The 18,626-nt window shown below is 59.8% G+C and overlaps 3 protein-coding genes across 4 annotated transcripts; 1 reads left to right on the top strand and 2 right to left on the bottom strand.

The window, feature by feature from the left end:
• Positions 1-7,616: 7,616 nt before the first annotated feature.
• Positions 7,617-10,033, bottom strand: ELOB (elongin B). The gene is made up of 4 exons (XM_059731587.1): positions 9,925-10,033; positions 8,174-8,308; positions 7,962-8,073; positions 7,617-7,835 (listed from the first exon to the last, which is right to left on the bottom strand). The coding sequence occupies exons 1-4, from the start codon at positions 9,925-9,927 to the stop codon at positions 7,723-7,725; spliced, it is 363 nt and encodes a 120-aa protein (XP_059587570.1). The 5' UTR covers positions 9,928-10,033; the 3' UTR covers positions 7,617-7,722.
• Positions 10,034-10,565: 532 nt separating this feature from the next.
• QPRT (quinolinate phosphoribosyltransferase) lies at positions 10,566-13,845 on the top strand. 2 transcript variants are annotated; one of them, XM_059731560.1, is made up of 4 exons: positions 10,566-11,215; positions 11,517-12,074; positions 12,357-12,488; positions 12,788-13,527. In XM_059731560.1, the coding sequence occupies exons 2-4, from the start codon at positions 11,520-11,522 to the stop codon at positions 12,845-12,847; spliced, it is 747 nt and encodes a 248-aa protein (XP_059587543.1). In that variant the 5' UTR covers positions 10,566-11,215; positions 11,517-11,519; the 3' UTR covers positions 12,848-13,527. The 2 variants fall into 2 exon arrangements, with proteins under 2 accessions (XP_059587543.1, XP_019345840.2); XM_019490295.2 differs by lacking the exon at positions 12,788-13,527 and adding an exon at positions 13,579-13,845 and having other exon boundaries at positions 10,574-11,215.
• Positions 13,846-14,354: 509 nt separating this feature from the next.
• MYL11 (myosin light chain 11) lies at positions 14,355-17,667 on the bottom strand. The gene is made up of 7 exons (XM_059731581.1): positions 17,571-17,667; positions 16,967-17,056; positions 16,690-16,765; positions 16,144-16,248; positions 15,484-15,562; positions 14,982-15,030; positions 14,355-14,567 (listed from the first exon to the last, which is right to left on the bottom strand). Exons 1-7 carry the CDS (start codon positions 17,571-17,573, stop codon positions 14,463-14,465), a joined length of 507 nt encoding a protein of 168 aa, XP_059587564.1. The 5' UTR covers positions 17,574-17,667; the 3' UTR covers positions 14,355-14,462.
• Between the last annotated feature and the right edge of the window lie 959 nt (positions 17,668-18,626).

The raw sequence follows: 18,626 nt of genomic DNA, 5'->3' as shown, positions 1-18,626 counted from the left end.
GGGGACCCATATTGGAGTGACACCTGCATATGTGGGTCATATAGTGGGGGAACTGGGTCTTTGGTGGGGGACCATACTGGGGTAACACACCTATGTGTGGGGGACCCATATGGGCATTACAGTGTGGGGGAGGGTGGATCGGGGGGCCCATATTGAGGTGACAGCCCTGCATGTGGGGGATCCCTATGGGCGTCACACAGTGTGTGGGGGGGGATTTTCTCAGGGAACCCTATGGGGGTGACATGTACATGGGGGGGTGCCTATTAGTGTGACACACAGGGGGCAACTGCATTACCCCCATAGGGGTCCCCCATATGTGTGTTACACTTGCAGTGGTCCCCCATGTCTGGGTGTCTTCCCAATATGGGTATATGGGTCCCCCATTCATGTGTCTTCCCAATATGGGTCCCCATGGGTCTGTCACCCTATGGTTTGTGTTGCAGGTAATGTGGTCTGTCGCCCTAATATGGGTCCCCGTGTATGTGTCATTAATATGGGTCCCCCTAGTCATGGGTCTCCCCAGTGTGGTCTCTGTGTGTGCACGAGCAGTCTGTATATGGGTCCCCAATACACATACCTGTGTTATACCAATATGGGCCCCCCGTACAGGATGTGTATTACTCTCCTATGGGTCCCCCATTCGTGTGTCCCCCCCACCGTGGTTCCCATGTGCGTGAGATCCCAGTATGGGTCAGCCATACGTGTATCTGTTACACAGGGATAGGTTCCCCATGTGTATGCATCACTCGTATGGGTCTGCCAGTCGCCTTCCCTATCTGTCACCCCAACGTGGGTCTTATGTACCTGTGTCACCTTAATATGGGGTCTCCCGAATGTGTCACTCTAATATGGGTCCCGCGTTTGTGTGTTGCCTCAATATAGTTCCTGTGTGTGTATGATCCTGTATGGATCATATGTTCATGTGTTACACTAATATGGGTTCTCTGTATGCACGACCCCTATGTGGGTCCCTTGCTCAAATATCTTCTGTGTGTATGTGTGTAACCCCAATATGGGTCCTCCTTAGATGCATCTGTGGTACTGACATGGGTCCCCCCAGTGTTGCCTTTCCCCATACGTGTATCTGTGTCGCACAGATATGAGCCCCTATGTATGCGCATGTCATCCCAGTATGTCTCCCACATGCATAGCTGTCACCCTAATATGGGTCCCCCATGTGTCACCCCAATAGGGATCTTCTATTCTGTCTCTTTTTGATATGGTTCCTGTGTGTCACCCCAATATGGGTCACCTATTCCCTTGTTTTCTCAATGTGGGTCCCCCATGTGCATATGCCACCCCAATATGGGTCCCCTATTCACGTGCCTCCCTAATGTGGTTCCTCTGTGTGTGTCACCCTAATATGGGTCCCCCACATGTGCGTCACCCCAATGCAAGTTTCCTCCCATGAGACCCAGAGTCACCCACATCATGGGGGCCCTGTTATATTTACCCAGCCCCTTGTGCCCCACCCCAGAGCCAGCCGCATCGCCCCCACAGCAGAGTCCAGGGAGCCGGGAGCTTCGTCCAGAAGGGTTTTATTGTCAGAGGTACCGGAGCCCCCACTTCCTCCTTCTGCTTCCAAGGTTCAGGACACCTGGGTCCTCCCACCTCCCTGCATCCTTTACATTGAGGCCTGGGCACCTGGGTTCCCTGCCTCTTATCTACCCCCCCCCCGGGATGCCTGGTTCCCAGGCGCTTGGGTTCCCAACACCTCCTTGAACACCTGGATCTCCACTGCCACGTCCCCCGGCTGTGCCCAGATGCCTGGGGACCCCCGTCATCCCCGGAGGCTAGGTCCACTGTCCTGTGCTTGGACACCAGGGTTCCCTTTTCCCTCTTCAGTGCCGGTGTACCCAGAGGCCTACGTGGCCGCCGCTCCTCCCTAGACACCTGGGCCCCTCCCTGCCCCGCGTCTCCGTTGCTCCCAGCCACCCCCTCCATAAAGTAGGAAACACTACACGGGCGCGGGGGCGGAGTCGTGCTCGCTACTTTATGGGGGGGGGAGACTGTCACCGTTGCCGTCGCCCTTCCCTTCCCTTGCCCCCCAACCCCCTCCCCTGGCCTCCTCCCCCACACCCCCCGTGAGGCCCCCCGGCTGAGAACCAACGGGGAGCCCCAGCAGGAGGTGTCAGGGCTGGGGCTGCCGAGTCTGAGGTGACCTCCTCTCCCTCTGAGAAAACCCAAGCGTCCTTTCCCCGTCCCTGCCGCTCTCCTGGAGAACCCAAGCGTCCCGGTTCCCGGGCGCAACTGGACCTGGCCCTAATTAACACCTGTGTTAATTGCTCTTCATGGAGAGATGTCCTCTCTGGTCTCAGCCGTGGACTAACGAGGAGCAGAGTCATCCGGGGTTAAACAAGCTTCTCCTAGGGAGGAGGGACAGTGAAAATAGGGTTTTTTCAGGCCTTAACAGAACGCAAATCTCATGACTTTTGTCCTAAGCATCTAACAGAAATGACATCTTTTAGCCTAAAAAAGCCAAATCTCATTTCCTCCCCCCCCCAGTGAAAATGACACATTTTAGTCAGAAATAGACACATCTCTTGATATTCCCCCCCACCACCCAATTGTAATATAGGTCTCTAATGAAAATGGTCACTTTTGGCCTTCAAGGCACCAAAATTGTTCTCGTCTCCCCAGTTTTAATACAGATTTTGAGTGAGAACAACTGGTTTTTAGTCCAAAAAAAAAAATAGCCAAATCCTTTGAATAGTTTTCCCCTCAATTTCAATAAAGATTTCTAACCAAAAATGATGGGTTTTAGCTGAAAATAGCCAAATCCCTTGATTTCCTCCCCCCCCCATTTTAATGTCACTAAAGACACATCTTAGTCTTGAAGTCACCAAAAGTCTTGATTTCCTGCCCAATTATAATACAGATTTTCAACCAAAAAAATGAGCTAGAAAATGGCCAAATCCCTTGACTTTTCCCCCTGAATGTAATTGTTATTTCCTAATTAAAAGACGTATCTTAATCTTGAAATCACCAAGTAGCTTGATTTTCCCCCCCCTCCCCCCCCCATTTTAATATAGATTTCTAACAAAAAAAATGACGGGTTTTGCCTAAAGTAGCCAAATCCCTTGATTTTTATTTTTCCTCGCAATTTTAATGTTGCTGAAGACCATTTCCCCCCGAATTATTCTACAGATTTCTAAATAAAAATCCAAAAATGGCCAAATCCCTTGAGTGCCCCCCACCCTGCATTTAAATATCATTTTCTAATTTAAAAGATACATCTTAGTCTTAGTTGAGATCTACATGGAAAATCCTTTTCTGGCTTGAAAAAGCACCAAATCTTCATATTTCCCTCCGTTCTTGTGTAGATTTCAATGATTAATCCCTTTAATTTTGGGCTGAATATTATTAAATCTCCATATTTCTCTTTCTTCTGATGTAGGTTTCAACTCAACATCCCTTATTTTAGCCATAAATGCTCCAAGATCTTTATGGAAATGGAGAAGTTTTAGAGTTTTCTGGGCAGAGAGAGAGGATTGTCATTAGGAATTTCAATGGAAATGGGGGAGAATCTGGAGATTTGGTGACATTGGAGCCCAAATGGATCACTTTTATCCAAAAATCTCTCCTAAATTAGCTCTAACATTAAAATGTGCCCTTTTCCCATAATTTATGAGATTTTAGCATTAAAACATGTCCTTTTCCTGTAATTTGAGGGGTTTGGGATACAAATAATCAAGCTGGGCTCAAATAAGGGGTTTTCCTTGGAAACCTGTATAGAAAGGGGGAAAATACCAAGATTTAATGACTTTATGGCCAAAATAAGTCACTTTGATTTGAAAATCTGGATTAAAATAGAGAAAAGTAGCAAGTTTTTGGAGCTTTTCACGGTGGAAAGATGGGATTTTTATTTGAAATCTCCATAGAAATGGGGGAGAATCTGGATATTTGGTCTTTTTATACGGTCCAAAGAAGTAATTTTGATTCAAAATGTTTATATGGTATAATTAATGTATTCAATATATACTATTTCTATACTTTTTACATGTTGTGATTCTGTGTTTTAAATATTTTGATTATTTAAAAGTTCAACACAAAATATTTAAATAATCTTCTTTCAACATTTTGATAGTTTTAACATTTGAGTATTTTAGTTTTAATATACTAATTCACTATTTTAATATTCTGATATTTAATAGTCTGATTTTAAATATTTTAATAGTTTACATTGGTTGTGTGAGTGCGTGTGCGCGTTCAAACTTACACCCCTTGGGTATAGATTTTGAATCAAAGTGACTTCTTCTGGCTTTAAAATCACCCAAATCTCCCCTTTTCCTTCCATTTTGTGCAATTTTCAATTAATAATGACATTTTTAATTGTTAAAAATCACCCAATCTCTGTTTCACCCCACGTCTATGCAGTTATCAAGAAAAATACCCTTTAGGCTTAAATCTCCCTCTCTTCTTCCATTTTGAATTTTCCAATTTAGAGAAGGACATTTTGGCCTTCAAAATAGCCAAATTTCTCATCCTCACTCTAATTTTCATATTGATTTCAATTAAAACTCCCTTGGTCTACCCTGAAAAGGGCTGAAAATAGCCCTTTTTTTTCTCCCTTTTAAGAATTTAAAACAATTCATTTGGACCTTCAAATCCAATCTCTATCTTCTCCCCGTTTCCGGGCAGATGTGGACTGAAAAACCCCACTGTTTTGCCCCCAAAATCCCTATTTTCCAGTTTTCCTGGCGCTTCGGCGGCTGCTGATTCGCTAGCTCTCCAGGTTTCCCCCATTCCTGTGTAGATTTCAAACCAAAACAGCTCATTCTGGTCTGGAAAAGGCCAATTTTAAGGTTCTGCTCCCTGTTCCATGGATACTTTTTGCTGCTTCTCTGAATAATTGGGATTTTTAAGAGAGCCCCATGGAAAATGGGCTGTTTTTAGCCCCACATTTCCCTTTATTTCCCCCCATTTTCCTTCTGGAAGCTCTTGGCCTGATCCCCTGCACCCCAGAGCACCCAGGCGTCCGGGAAGTGGGCACCCACCTGTTCCCAGAGGCAGGGACGGCTCCGGGCCGGGACACGCAGGGCAGAAAGACCGAGGCGCGGAAAATGGGGGGGTATTTATTGCCCCCACCCTTGCCCCTCCCCTGCGCCAGTCACATGACCTACCCTTACCCCGCCAAACCTACAGGAAGTTGGGGGGTGGGGGGGCTCTGAGCGTGGAAAGTCCCGCCCAGGCACTACGGGGTTCACGGGCCCACTATTGCCCCCTCATCGTGGTGCCCCTCGCTCCTGGCCTGCAGCCCCCCACCAGGCCCCACTCCCCTGGCAAAGCAGGCGGGCCCCTCGGCCCCCCCTTGGCCCAGGCAGCCGGGCCTTATAAGGGCAGCGCGGGTGCTGGGGGGCAGGATGTGGTCGGCTATTTCTGGCGAGAGCTGCAGAGACCGGATGGGGCCCCGGGGGTGAGCGCGGGGTGGGGCGCTGGGAGCCCAGACGCCTGGGTCCTACGGGGCGGGGGGAGGGGCCGCCCCCGCAGCCGCCAGCTCGTCGGTGACGAAGGCGGCCGGAAGGCCACACGTGGCACCTGCCCCTCGCTCCCGACCTACGGCCCCTTCGTGGTACTAAGTCAAGTAAATCCTCCTTCCGCGATTCCCAATTTGACCTTTAGATGATGTGTTTGAGGGCCCCCCCACCCCAGGGAACCCGGTAATAACCTCTGACCCTCTAGGAGCGGGATGGGTGACTCCTTGGCCTGCAGTTGACCCTGTGGTCCGGACTGACCCCCCAGCTGTGACCTTTCCACCCAGTTCAATGCAATCGGCCCCTCCGTGACCTGCAGCTGACCCCAGATTAACCTTGCAGTGCGCCCTTGACCCTGCTAAGCCCTGTGTTGCTCCCCTGGACAAAAGTGACTGTGACCTTTCGAGCAATGACCTGGGCATGACCCCATGACCTGAAGTTGACCCACACATTGAGCGGCCCCCAGACCCCTCACCAATAGTCGACTTTTCCAGGAGAAAAGCTATAACCCTTTACCTCATTACCGGGATTTGACCCCTTTGACCCATCCTCAACCCCCAGTTGACCTTTCAGTCCCTCCCAGACCTGCAGCTGACCCCAAACTGGACTCTCAGTGACCTGTTGTGCCCTCTTAGTAATGCTCACTTGGCCCCAAAAAAGTGACCGTGACCTTTCACCTAATGGCCAGGGCTTGACCCCTTGACCTGCAGTTGACCCAAGATTGAACCATTCAGTGACCCTCTTGGCCTAACGTTAACCCCCCCCCCCAGACACCTGGGCCCCATTTTTTCCCCCCAGAAAAAAGGCCATGACCTTTCAGCCAATTACCTCGTTTTAACCCCCCCCTTGTGACCCCTTGACCCCAGCATGATCTTAACATTACCTTTTGGGCCCCTTGGCTTGACCCCAATTCATTTCTCTGATGAAGACATAGGGTAGCCAGCCCCCGCCCCCTCCCATCAGTGAGGAAGGGGTTAAAGAGTGCTGCTGGGTTGGCCTTGCCCCCCTCAGGAGGCTTGCAGCCAATGGGAGGTGAGGTATAAAAAAGGGGAGGGGATCAGAGAGGAGGCCTGGCAGTGGGGCCTGGGGCAGGGGTGGGGGTCTTCCTTGGTTCCCTGGGGCAGGGGCAGGAGCGAGGGGGAGCCTGTTCTGGTTGCAGGGGGACTTGTATTGGGGTAACCCCATCACACACCTGGGGGAATCACATTGGGGTAATGCTGACCCTGGAGGGACCTACTGGGGTGACACTGTCACACACCTGGGGGGGACTTACATTAGGGTGAGGCTGACCCCTAGAGGGACCCCTGTTGGGGTGACACCACACAGGCAAGGATATTCCATACTGGAGCAACAACACACATTTGGGGGGCACCCATATTGGGGTGACACCATGTTGCATCAGGGAGGACTTGCATTGGGATGACACCACACACCTGGGGGGCCATGTTGGGGTAACGCCACACAGGTAAGGATATTCCATACTGGGGTGACACCTGCACACACCGGGGGGGGGCTCATACTGGGGTCACACTGACCCATGTTGGGGTGACACTATCTTGTACCAGGGAGGACTTATATTGGGGTGACACTATCAAACACCTGGGAGGGCCATATTGAACTGACATCATCACACCTGGGGGGGACCTATACTGGGGTGACACTGACATCTGGGGAACCTATATTGGGGTGACACCATCACACGCCTAGGGGGGTATCCATACTGGGGTGACACCATTGCAGACATAGGGGAACATATTGGGGTAACATTGACCTGTGATGATCCCTATTAGAGGGACAGGCCCCTGGAGGACCCATATTGGGGTGACACCACCTTATATGGGGGACCACTATTGGGGTGACACCAACACCCATGCAGGGAGCCGAAATGGGAAGGCTCAGTCTGGAAAGGGGCAGCCCCTGCTGCTCCCCCCTGGGTGTCACACTCAGCTGGTCCCCCCATGCCCCGTGTTGCTAGGTGCGCGTCACCTCAATCGTTCCACCTCCAGAAAAATCCCATGCCCCCCCACAAATGGGGGAGGGGGGAGCTTGAAGCTGGCCCCCCGGAGAAGCCAGGGTCCGGGCACCCAACCTCCTGCCCAGGCGTCCTGGGAACAGGAGTCCCCGAACTGAGCAGCAGCGAGAAACGAGGCAGGTCCTTTATTGATTCCAGAAAGGGGGCGGGAGGAGGGGCAACAGGAGGAGGAGCATCTGGTGAGGGGGGCGCAGAGCCCCAGCGGAGGGGGTGGGGTCACTGCACGGGCTGCTCGTTCGCCCCGGACCCCGAGTCCTGCGGCTTCATGACGTCCGGCAGCTCTGGGGGGCTGGAGAAGGAGTCGATGCGCAGCGGCTCGAAGGCCTCGTCTGGCGAGGGGAGAGAAGCGTCAGGCCCCGCCCCCTCGTTTCACCCTCTTTCTGCTACCCCTTTCCCCACCCAGTGTTGCCCTTGGCCCCACCCCCTTTCGCCGAGCCCCGCCCCGCAGGCCTCACCCCCGGGGCCACGGAAGGCCAGCCCCACGGTGGCCGGGGCCTGGGGCCGCGCCGTCTGGCTGGTGAACCCGCAGTCGCCCAACGTCTTCCCATCGTCCAGCAGTTGGTCGTCCTGGGGCAAGAGGAGCAGTGAGGAGAGGACCCAGGCGTCCGTGCTCCCAGGCCGCCGCCACCCCAACCCCTCCCCCGGGAACCCAGGCATCCGGGGCCACCTTGTAGAGCCGCTGCTCCTCGGGGGGCCGCTTGAGGATCCCCTCCACGATGCGCTTGAGCTCGTAGACGGTGCTGGACTCCTTGGCGTCCGTGAAGATGGTCGTCTTGTGCCTCCGGATCATGAGGAAGACGTCCTGCGGGGGACCCACACTGAGGTGACGCTGGCAGGTGCGTGGGGGGATCCCTACTGGGGCGAGGCATGCTCCCAGGGGGACCCTTCCTGGCATTACACTAACACACACCTGGGGGGACCTATATTGGGGTGACACCAGCACACACGAGGGGACCCACACTGGGGTGACACACATTAAGCGGAGCCCATATACCTGGGAAAACCCTTACTGGTGTGACACTAACACACTTTGTGTGACACCCTCGGGGGGGCACAGTGGGGTGACACACACTAAAGGGACCCCATACTGGGATGACACACCTAGGGGGACCCCTATTGGGGTGAGAGACACCTGGGGGACACCAACACGCATGAGAAGGCCCACACTGGGGTGACGCACACCTGTGGGCATCCATACTGGGATGACTCTAACAGGAACTCATACTGGGGTAAGACACCTATGGGGGGGGGGCCCATCTCGAGGTGACAACATGCACACACGGGAACAGAACTGGGGTGACGCACACCTGGGGGGTCCTGTACAGAGAGAACACCCCTCTAGGGGATCTGTATTAAGGTACAACCACACGCGGGGAACCTCGACTGCGCTGACACACCCCTGGGGACCCATATTGGCGAAGACACACACCGGGGGGGCCCATTTTTGGTGACACCTAAATGCAGAGGAGCCCAATACAGGGGTGACATGTACCTGGGGGGGCATGACCCATATCACGGTGACACCCACACTTAGGGAAGACCCATATTGCACAGGGTCACCTACACAAGCCCGGGGGGACATATTTGGGGTGACATACCTGGGGGGTCCATACTGGGGTGACACAAACACGCACGGGGGGGACCCACATCGAGGTAACATAGGCCCACGGGGGAATGATATTAGGGTGACACACCTGGAGGTCCCAAATAGGAGACCCCTTTTCTAGGGGGCACCCATATTGGGGTGACACCCATGCACATAGGGGGGACCTCGACTGCTTTGAGACACCCCCGGGGGACCCAAACTGAGTGATGCACCCCCCGGGGGCCCATACTGGGGTGACACCAACCCATAGGGGGGCCCACGTTGGGGTGACACGCCCAGGGCCCCCTCCACAACAGACCCATATTGGGGTGACACGTCTGGGCGGGATCCATATTGGGGTGATATCCAGAGGGGAGGGGAGGGGGGGGTGTCACAGGCATCCGGGCCCCCCACAAGCAGCCTGTGCCACCCCCAAACGGGTCCCCTCAGAAACCACCCCCCTCCCCCAACGTTCCCCCCTCCTGGGGTCCCCCTCAACGTGACGACACCGCGTGGGTGGAGCCAAAGCATTGGGGGGGGTCCTTTGAGCGAAGGGGCGGGGCTACAACTAGCGCGAGGGGCTTAAAGGAGGCGTGGCCAACACCCACACCCCGAGGCCCCGTGGGTTCCAAAGGGGCGGGGCTTCCGGGAAGGGGGCGTGACCAGCGTCCCCAAGACCCCGGGGTTTTTAAAGGGGCGGGGCCAACGGGGGGTTCCCGGGGGAGGGGCTGCAGGGCCCGGAGGGGCGGGGTCAGGGGCTGGGAGGTCTCCCAGGGGCGGGGGGGACTCCTGGCGAGGGTCCCCGGGGGTGGGGGAGGGGCGGGGGGGCTCACCATGGCCGCCGCTCCGCGCTGCCCGCTCGCTCAGCCGCCCCCGGGTCCGCCAGGTTCCCAGCGTGCACCGCGGGCCCCCTAGCTCCGCCCCCAACAACAGAGGACGGGAAGGGGTGTGCGCATGGCCGGACGCCATCTTGGGAGGGTCGATTCCTCGTCTCGTGTTCCGCATGCAGCCGCCATCTTGGGGCGGTTCGGGACGGGCGTCGCCATCTTGGAGAGGTCAAAGAAGGGGATGGAAGCGGCCATCTTAAGAAGGTCGGAAGTGGTGGAAGGGCGGGGCTGGGCGCTCCTCCACGTTCCCAGCATTCCCTTGTCTCGGGAGACCGGGCTTGGGTTACCACGAGCACCCACGGGCCCAGCTCAGAGCCCAAGGCAGTGACCGTGGCCATGACCCCCACGTAGGGGCTTGTGTCACCCCCGTGGGGGCCCGCAAGGCGGAGCGAACGCCACGGGGAGGGTGCCTTATAGGGGTGGCACCCTCACACGGGGAGGGAGGCGAGCCCTCACCGGGGTGACCCCCACAGGGGCCCTATTGGGGTGACGCAGGTTACGACCCCCTGCTGTGTCACATGCACGTGCCCCCGTGTGTGTGTGTGTGTGTGTGTGTGTGTGTGTGTGTGTGACCCCACTATGGGCCCCCCCGGGGGCCTCTTCCCCCCAATAGGGCTCCCCCCAAAAATCCAGCCCCCCACCTCTCCATCCCTTCCCCTTCGTGTGACATCAGTATGGGCCCCTAACCAGTATGCCCCACCCCATGTTCCCTATCCAGTTCTCCGTGACATCAATAGGGGCCCCTATAGCTGTGTTGGTGTCACCCCAATACGGGCCCCCCGGAAACCCAGCTCCCTCCAGACCCCCTGTCCCCTCCTATGTGGGGGACACTCCTATCAGCCCCCATAGGAAGGTGGGTGTCACCCCAATATGGGCCCCCCAGAAAACCCAGACCCTCCCTTGCCCTTTCTGTGCGTGCGGTATCAGCATGAGTGACCCCGATGCAGCTTGGTGTCCCCCCAAAATGGGTGCGCCTAGAAAACCCAGCCCCTTCATCCCCATGCTCCCCGCCGCCTCCGATGCACGTGACACCTATGCGGGGCCCCTGTGCCCATTGGTGTCACCCCAGTAAGGGTCCCCGTGGGCCGAGGGGAGGCTTTCTGAGGTTGCGCTCGCCTCTGGGGTGGGATCTGTTAACACCCAACCGGCCTGGACTTTGCTCCCAGCCCCTCCCTGGACCCTCCCCCTGCCTGGAAGCTTCGCTCCGGCCTCTCGGCCCGGCTGGGGTCCCTGCCAGGTAGGGGAAGGGCCCAGCATCACCCCCCCACCCCCCCATCTGTCTTCCCAGCCCTGCCCCAGGCACTGAGAAGCGGGGGGGGGTTGGGAGCCCAGACGCCTGGGGTCCCTGGGAGGGGCGAGGCCTGGGGGCTGAGAGGAGGGGGTTGAGGAGCCTGGGCACCTGGGCTGTCTGGCAGGGGAGAGCAGGCAAGGCTCCCCCTCCCCTCACTAGGGGGCTCCAGGGCACTGCCTGTAGGAGCTGGAGAGGCCTGTCTGGTCTCTCTTCCCCTTTCCTCTCTATGCTTTTCTCTCCCCTCCAGGCCATGGCATCGCCCCCGGTCCCTGCCCACCTGCTGCCGCCCCCCCGCCTCTGCCAGCTGGCCCGCGATTGGCTCTTGGAGGATGCCCCAACCTTCGATCCCGCCGGGGCAGCCCTGGGTGACCGCCCGGTGACCGCCCAGATCATGGCTAAGTCCCCGGGGGTCCTGGCAGGGGGGCCCTTCGTGGATGCCATCTTCGCCCAGCTGGGCTGTGCCGTGCAGTGGGCGGAGCCCGAGGGGGCGTGGCTAACACCGGTGGCAGGTGTGGCCTGGGTGAGGGGCGGGGCCCAGGCTGTGCTGGCAGGGGAGCGGGCAGCCCTCAACTGCCTGGGCCGGGTCAGCGGGGTGGCCACGGCCGCAGCCCGGGCTTGCCGCCAGGCCCGAGAGGCAGGCTGGGCCGGGGTGGGCGTGGCCGGCACACGCAAGACCACGCCAGGCTTCCGATTGGCCGAGAAGTACGGGCTGGTGGTGGGCGGGGCCGACCCCCACCGCCTCGACCTGGGCGGCCTGGTCATGATCAAGGACAACCACGTGGACGCTGCCGGGGGCGTGGCCCAGGTGAGCTCACCCCCCCCCCAGTTTGGCCCGGACGCCTGGGTCCTGTTGCCCAGCCCTGCCCCGGTCGCCTGGGTTCCATCCTGGGGTCCCGAACACGTAGGGCCCAGCCCCAACTCCTCACAGCACCCCTGGGTCCCATCTTCTTGGGACCCCTGTAGGGGAACGGGCAGGGGAGTCCATCCGGGACACTGCGTCCCAACTCCCTGGGACCCAAGTGTCGGGGGTGGGGGGTGGGGATGATGTCCAGCCCGGACACCTGGGTCCCATCTCCGCCCCCCCCAGGCCGTCCAGGCCGTCCGGCGGGTGAGCAGCTTCAGCCAGAAGCTGGAGGTCGAGTGCCGCAGCCTGCAGGAGGCGCTGGAGGCTGCCGAGGCGGGAGCAGACATCGTCATGCTGGACAACTTCGCCCCCGAGGTACTGGCACGGCCCAGAGCCAGATGCATTGTGGGAGCTGTTACATTCACCCCAGAGCCAGCCACTTCCGGGGTGCCCCATGTACCCACCCTTGCTGTTTCCCTGCCCCACAGCCAGCCACATCATGGGGGCCCCATTATCCCCACCCCAGATCCAGCTGCATGGGTGGGGGGGTCTGGTATACCCAGCCCCTGCCCCACCCCAGAATCAGATGCACTGTGGGATCTGTTGTGCCCACCCTAGAGCCAGCCACATTTGGGGGTTCCCCATATACCCGCCCTTGCTGTGTTCCCCTCCAGACAAAGCTGCATTGGAGCGTCCCTGTTATCCCCAGCCCACCCCAGAGCCAGCTGCATTGAGGGGGGGCGTCTCGTATACTCAGCGCCTGCCCCACACCAGAGCCAGGTGCATTGTGGGAACCACTAGACCCACCTCAGAGCCAGCTGCATGCTGGGGTCCCCATTATACCCAGCCCCTGCTTCACCCCAGAGCCAGCCGCATGGGGGTTTGGAGTGTCTCTGTTATACCCAGCCTTGTTCTACCCCAGAGCCAGATGCATTGTGGGATCTACTGCACTCACCCCAGAGCTGGCTGCATCCTGGGATCCCTGTTATCCCTAACCCCACCCCACAGCCAGCTGCATTGCATGGGCCCCAGAGCCCGTGCCTCACCCCAGAGCCAGATGCATTGTGGGAACCATTATACCAACCCCAGAGCCAGCTGCATCCTCAGGTCCCCGTTACACCCAGCCCCCACCCCTGAAGCCAGCTGCATCTGGGTGTCCCTGTTATCCCCAACCCTTGATGCATCCCACCCCAGAGCCAGCTGCATCCATGCCTCTGTTACACCCAGTCCCCGCTCCACCTCAGAGCCAGATGCACTGTGGGAACCTTTATACCCACCCCAGAGCCAGCCACATCCAGGCCTCTGTTATACCAAGCCCCTGCCCCAGCCCAGACCCAGCCGCATGGTGGGATCTGTGACCCCCACCCCAGAGCCAGGCACATCGGTAGGGGCCTGAGCCACCTCCCCCCTCCCTAACCCCTGTCGTTTCCCATCCCATCCCACCCCCCCGCCCCCCCCCCCCCAGGAGCTGCACGCGGCGGCTGCGGCACTGAAGGCCACCCGCCCGGGGCTGACGGTGGAGGCAAGCGGGGGGCTGACGGAGGAGACGCTGCCGCGCTACCTGGGCCCCTGCGTGGATGTGGTGTCACTGGGGGCGCTCACCCAGGCCGCCCCTGCCCTCGACTTCTCCCTGCGCCTCTGCCCCCCTGCCCTGACCCCCCCCGGGCAGGGGTGAGAGACGGGGCCTGCCCCCCTCCCCTCAGAGCTGCCAATAAAAGTGTCAGCCACAAAGGGTTAACGCGTGGGGGGTTCTTCTACTAGGGTGGGCTCTGGCCGGACCCCCGGGCTCCTGGTGGGTGCGGGCCCTGCACACCTGGGTTCCCTTTGGGGGGGGGCCTGGATGCCGGGGGGTGGGGTGGTGGGTGGGAATTGTGCGCGTACATGCATGTGGGACCCGGATGCCTGGGTTCCCTGTGTGTGTGCGTGCATGTGTGTCCTGGACACCTGGGCTCCCGGGAGGGGTGGGGGGGCAGATGCCTCTCTGCATGTGTGTGTGTGTGTGTGTGTGTGTGTGTCAGATCCAGACACCTGGGCTCTGCGTGTGTGTGTGCACTCGTGGGCGGGACGCCTGGGTTCTGGTCTCCGTGTGCGCCTTGTACAGGGGGGCGTGCTCCACCCCAGCCCCGCCCCACTGCGGTGTCCCCATTACACCCCCCAGACCCAGCTGCATCCCAGCGCCCCTGTTAGACACCCCCCACCCCAGTTTCAGCCGCATCATCTCATTGGCAACCAGGCCGGGCATGAAAAAAAACCAGAGGTTTATGGGGCCGGCGGACTCGGGGGTGGGGGCAGGGTCCAGAGGGTGCCGGGGGGGACCCCAAGATGTCCGGGGGGCAGCCGGGGGGTCCTCTACTCCCCTTCCTTGTCCTCGCCGTGGGTGATGATGTGGCAGATGTTCTTGTAGTCGACGTTCCCGGCCACGTCTGGGGGGAAGGCGGCCCACATGTTCTTGATCTGGGGGGGACACGGGGCTTGTTACACTCAGCCGCCGACACGTCGGCCACCCCCCAGAGCCAGCAGCAGCGTGCGGGGACCCAAGTCCGCATGACACACGGGGGCGGGGAACCGACAGCGAGGCGCCTGGAGGGCTTGGGGGGGACCGAGTCCCGGTGACACGTGGTGGAGAAGGGGCAGGAGCCAATGGCTGGGGTGGACGTGGGTGTGGCAGATGAGGGACCCACCCGTGGCTTCCTGTGTCCCCCCACCTGTGCTTCCCCTTTTCCTCCCCACCCTTGTGTGTCCCCTCAATGTCGGTCCCCTCCAGTATGGGGCCCCAGTGGTGGTGCCGCCAGTGGGGGTTTCCCGACCCGGCTGCGTTGGGAGACCCTGCTCCGCCCGGCCGCCCCAGAGCCAGCCACGTCCGCTCACCTCCTCAGGGGTGAACCGGTCACACTGGGTGGTCAGCAGCTCCTCCAGGCTGGGGGAAGGCAAAAAGGGGGAGGGGCCGGGTCAGACACCCCCCGGGGCGCTGAGGCCCCTCATGCCCCTCCACCACCCCTACACCACAGCCAGCGGTGCAACCCTTGCCCCACCCAGAAAAGGGGCAGGGCTAGTAGGGTGTCGGGTCGTGGCTTGTGGCTATGGGGGCATATGACTAAGGGGCAGGGTGGGGCTAGAGGATGAGATGGGGATGAGAGGCGGAGCTAAGGGATGGGGGTGTGGCCACGGAATTAGGGGCAGAGTTGGAGGGCATGGCTAACGAATGAGGCAAGGATAAGGGGTTGAACCAGGCTGTGGGGGGGGTAGCAACTAAAGAGTGGGGCTAGCATATAGGGGTGGGGCTAAGCCATGAGGGCGTGGCTAGTGACTATGGGGCAGGGGTCTGGGTGTGGCGGCAGGGCCAGGAACTGAGGGGCGGGGCTATACTCACAACTTCTTCTTGATGCTGCCTTTCCCATCTGAGTCCAGTACCTTGAAGGCCCCCATGATGACGTCCTCGGGGTCTGCCCCTAGGGGGAGGAGCCAATGTGTAAGGGGAGAATTGGGGGGTGGGTGGGGTAGTAGGATGGGGGTGGGGGAATGGTACAGCTTGACATGGGGGCATAGGATGGACCATTGGGGGGGCGGGATCAGGGGGACTGGGAGATACCAATGGTGGGGGTGGGGGCCTAGAGGATTGGGATGTACCAATGGGGGTGTGACACATGGAGAAGGGGTGGGGGGACATACCAATAGGGCTGCGTTTTTCAGGGGAATGGCACATACCAACAGCATGTGAGTGGTGGGGGGACTGGGCTGTACCAATGAGGCACCAGTGGATGGGGGGTGAGAATTGGGGTGTACCAATGGACATGGAAGTTGCGGAGGCGGCTGGGATGTAGCAACCAGGAGGGGGTGGGATGTATCGAAGGGGGGGCAGTCCCTTGGGATGTCCCACTCAAGGGACCATCAGGCAAGGGGCCTGGGCCGGGGCGGGGGCAGAATAGAGGATCCGCTAAAGCTGCTTCCGACTAAACATCTACGAAGTCTCTGAAGCGTGAGGGGACGGGGCGGGTGGGCGCGGCGCACTCGGCGGAGGGGAACCTCACACCTTTGAGCTTCTCCCCGAACATGGTGAGGAACACGGTGAAGTTGATGGGGCCGCTGGCCTCCTTGATCATGGCGTCCAGCTCCTCGTTCTTCACATTGAGGCGCCCTGATTGGACGAGGAGGTATGGGCGGGGAAGTGTTAAAACCTTGCCCACCCAGGCCAAAGCCCCTCCCCCTCAGCCCTGCCCTGCCCCCTTTCTCTGGTCCCTGTCCCTTTAAAACCAGGCCCACCCTCCTCATGGCCCCTCCCAACTTCTCCCACCTCTCCCGTGGCCACGCCCCCTGCCTCACAGCTCCATGGCTTGGCCCTGCCCTCCTCCTATAGGCCCCACCTACCTCTACACTGGCCCCTCCTGCTCCCCTGAAGCCCTGCCTCCACCCTCCTTAGCCCCTCCCATCCCCTTCCTTGCCCAACCCTATGAGTCCTAGCCACCTGCCCATTGGTCCCTCCCTGGCCCCACCCACCTCACCTACACCCTTGGCTATCTGCTGTAGGCCCCACCCCTCCTATGCCCCGCCCCCTCCCTGGCAGGCCCTGCCTCCTCACCCATGGCACCAAAGGTGTCCCTAAGGTCATCCTTGTCGATGATGCCATCCCGGTTCTGGTCGATGACTGTAAAGGCCTGGGGGGGGGGGGGGGGAGGGGGGGGCAGCAAATGCTCATGGGAAAGGCCTGAGTCTGGCCTGGCAGCTGTTCCCTGCCTCCCCCCCCGAACAGGTGACACATGCCAAGGAGATGAGGTCACCCCCACCCTCCCCCCGCCCTAGGCCGCCTACCCCAGCCAAGGGAAGGGGGCCCAATCCTGGCCCCACCCCCCCCTCACCTCTTTGAACTCCTGGATCTGGGTCTGGTCGAACATGGAGAAGACGTTGGAACCGCCATCGGCCGTCCTCTTCTTTGCCTTCTTGGGGGCCTGTGGCGAGGGGGGGGGGGCCGTTAACTTCTGGACTCCTGGGTCCCGTCTCCGCTCCCCCCACACACTCCCCCAACCCAGGCCTTGTCTCCGGGGTGCCTCCTCTACCCGATGCCTGGGTCCCATCCTGCCCGGCGGGGTCATGTGCGGTCCTTTGGGGGAGGCTGGTTGGAGCATGCCCCCCCCCGCCCCAGACATCTGGGTCCCATCCTGCCCGGCGGGGTCCCTTGGGAGAGGCTGCTTCGTGTCTGTCCCTCCCCCCACAGCTGCCTGGGTTCAAGCCGTGGGGGGATGGAGGTACGCCAAATTTCCAGGTAGATTCCCTCGCCTTCCCCGGGGGAGTGCGGGGATGGACGGGGAGGTAGGTAGGTAGGTAGGTGGAGAAGAGGATCCGGGAGGTGAGACTCCTGGGTCCCCCAAATGGAGAGCGGGGGCTGCTGGATGAGATTGGGGCAGGGGGACGGGGCGCCTGCACACCTGGGCTCTCTGGGCCCCCCCCGACGGCCCCACTCACCATGTTGGCAGCGCTGGCGGTGGCGAGGGCTCGGTGCGGGTCTCCGGTGGGACGTGGGGCAGCCTGGCGGGGGCTGCTGGGTCCCTCGGGGCCTATATACACCCCCCCGGGGAGGGGGGGCGGGGGGAGGAGGGTCTATCTATAGCATCATCTTCAAGGCAGGCCAGAAATAGCCCCTGGAGGGGAATTAGCCTTTCTTGGAGAAGCCTCTGGAGGCCCCGGCCTGGTCTGTCCCCACCCTCCCGGGACAGCTGGGTTTATACCCCCCTGCCTCGAATTGATGGGGGGGACCCTTATTGGCGTGACACGTGGAGGGGGCTGGACACTTGTGTAGGGCAGATTTTGCGGGGTTCGGTACAGGGGGAACCTATATCGACATGCCTGGGGGCAGGGGTTGGGGGCGGATTTGGGGGTGACACGTACGAGGGGGACCAGAAAGCCAGGAGCTGGGGTATGGGGGGCGGCAGGTGGGGGGAGCCTTATTGGCACGACACACACACGAGGGAGCGGGGGCGGGGGGTGATTTCGGGGTGACGTGTTTGTGGGAGACCAGAAAGCCAGGGCTGGAGTCTGGGGGGGTGGGGGGGCCCTTATTGGGGTGACTCACACGGGGGAGCAGGGGTGGACGGGAGAGTGACACGTACCAGCGGGGTGGGCCATGGGGAGGACCATGGGGTACACGTGCGGTGCAGACCCATACCGGCGTGACACCGTGGGGAGGGAGGGGTGCCCGGGCTACTGGAGGGGGCTGACTTCAGGGCTGGGCACGTGGGGGCAGAGTCCGGGGGGCCCGAGCTGCGCCGGGGAGAGGGGGGCGGATATTGGGGTGACACGATCTGGGAGCGAGGCGCAAGGGACCCGATGTGGCGTGACCCCTGCATGGAGGGCCAGGTTCGGGGGTGACACCATTGGGACGCGGGGCTGCTTTTGGGGGGTAGGGGTGAGCTGGGGGGCTTTTATTAGCGTGACACGCAAGGAGGCATGTGGGGGTGACAGGCGCTGGGCGTTACGAGCGCGACACACGACGGCCGCCCGCGCTCCCGTTCCCCCGGGGCC

The sequence above is a fragment of the Alligator mississippiensis genome, chromosome 7, assembly GCF_030867095.1.
Source record: "Alligator mississippiensis isolate rAllMis1 chromosome 7, rAllMis1, whole genome shotgun sequence".
Lineage (NCBI taxonomy): Eukaryota > Metazoa > Chordata > Crocodylia > Alligatoridae > Alligator > Alligator mississippiensis.
This window is presented reverse-complemented; position numbering and strand designations above follow the sequence as displayed.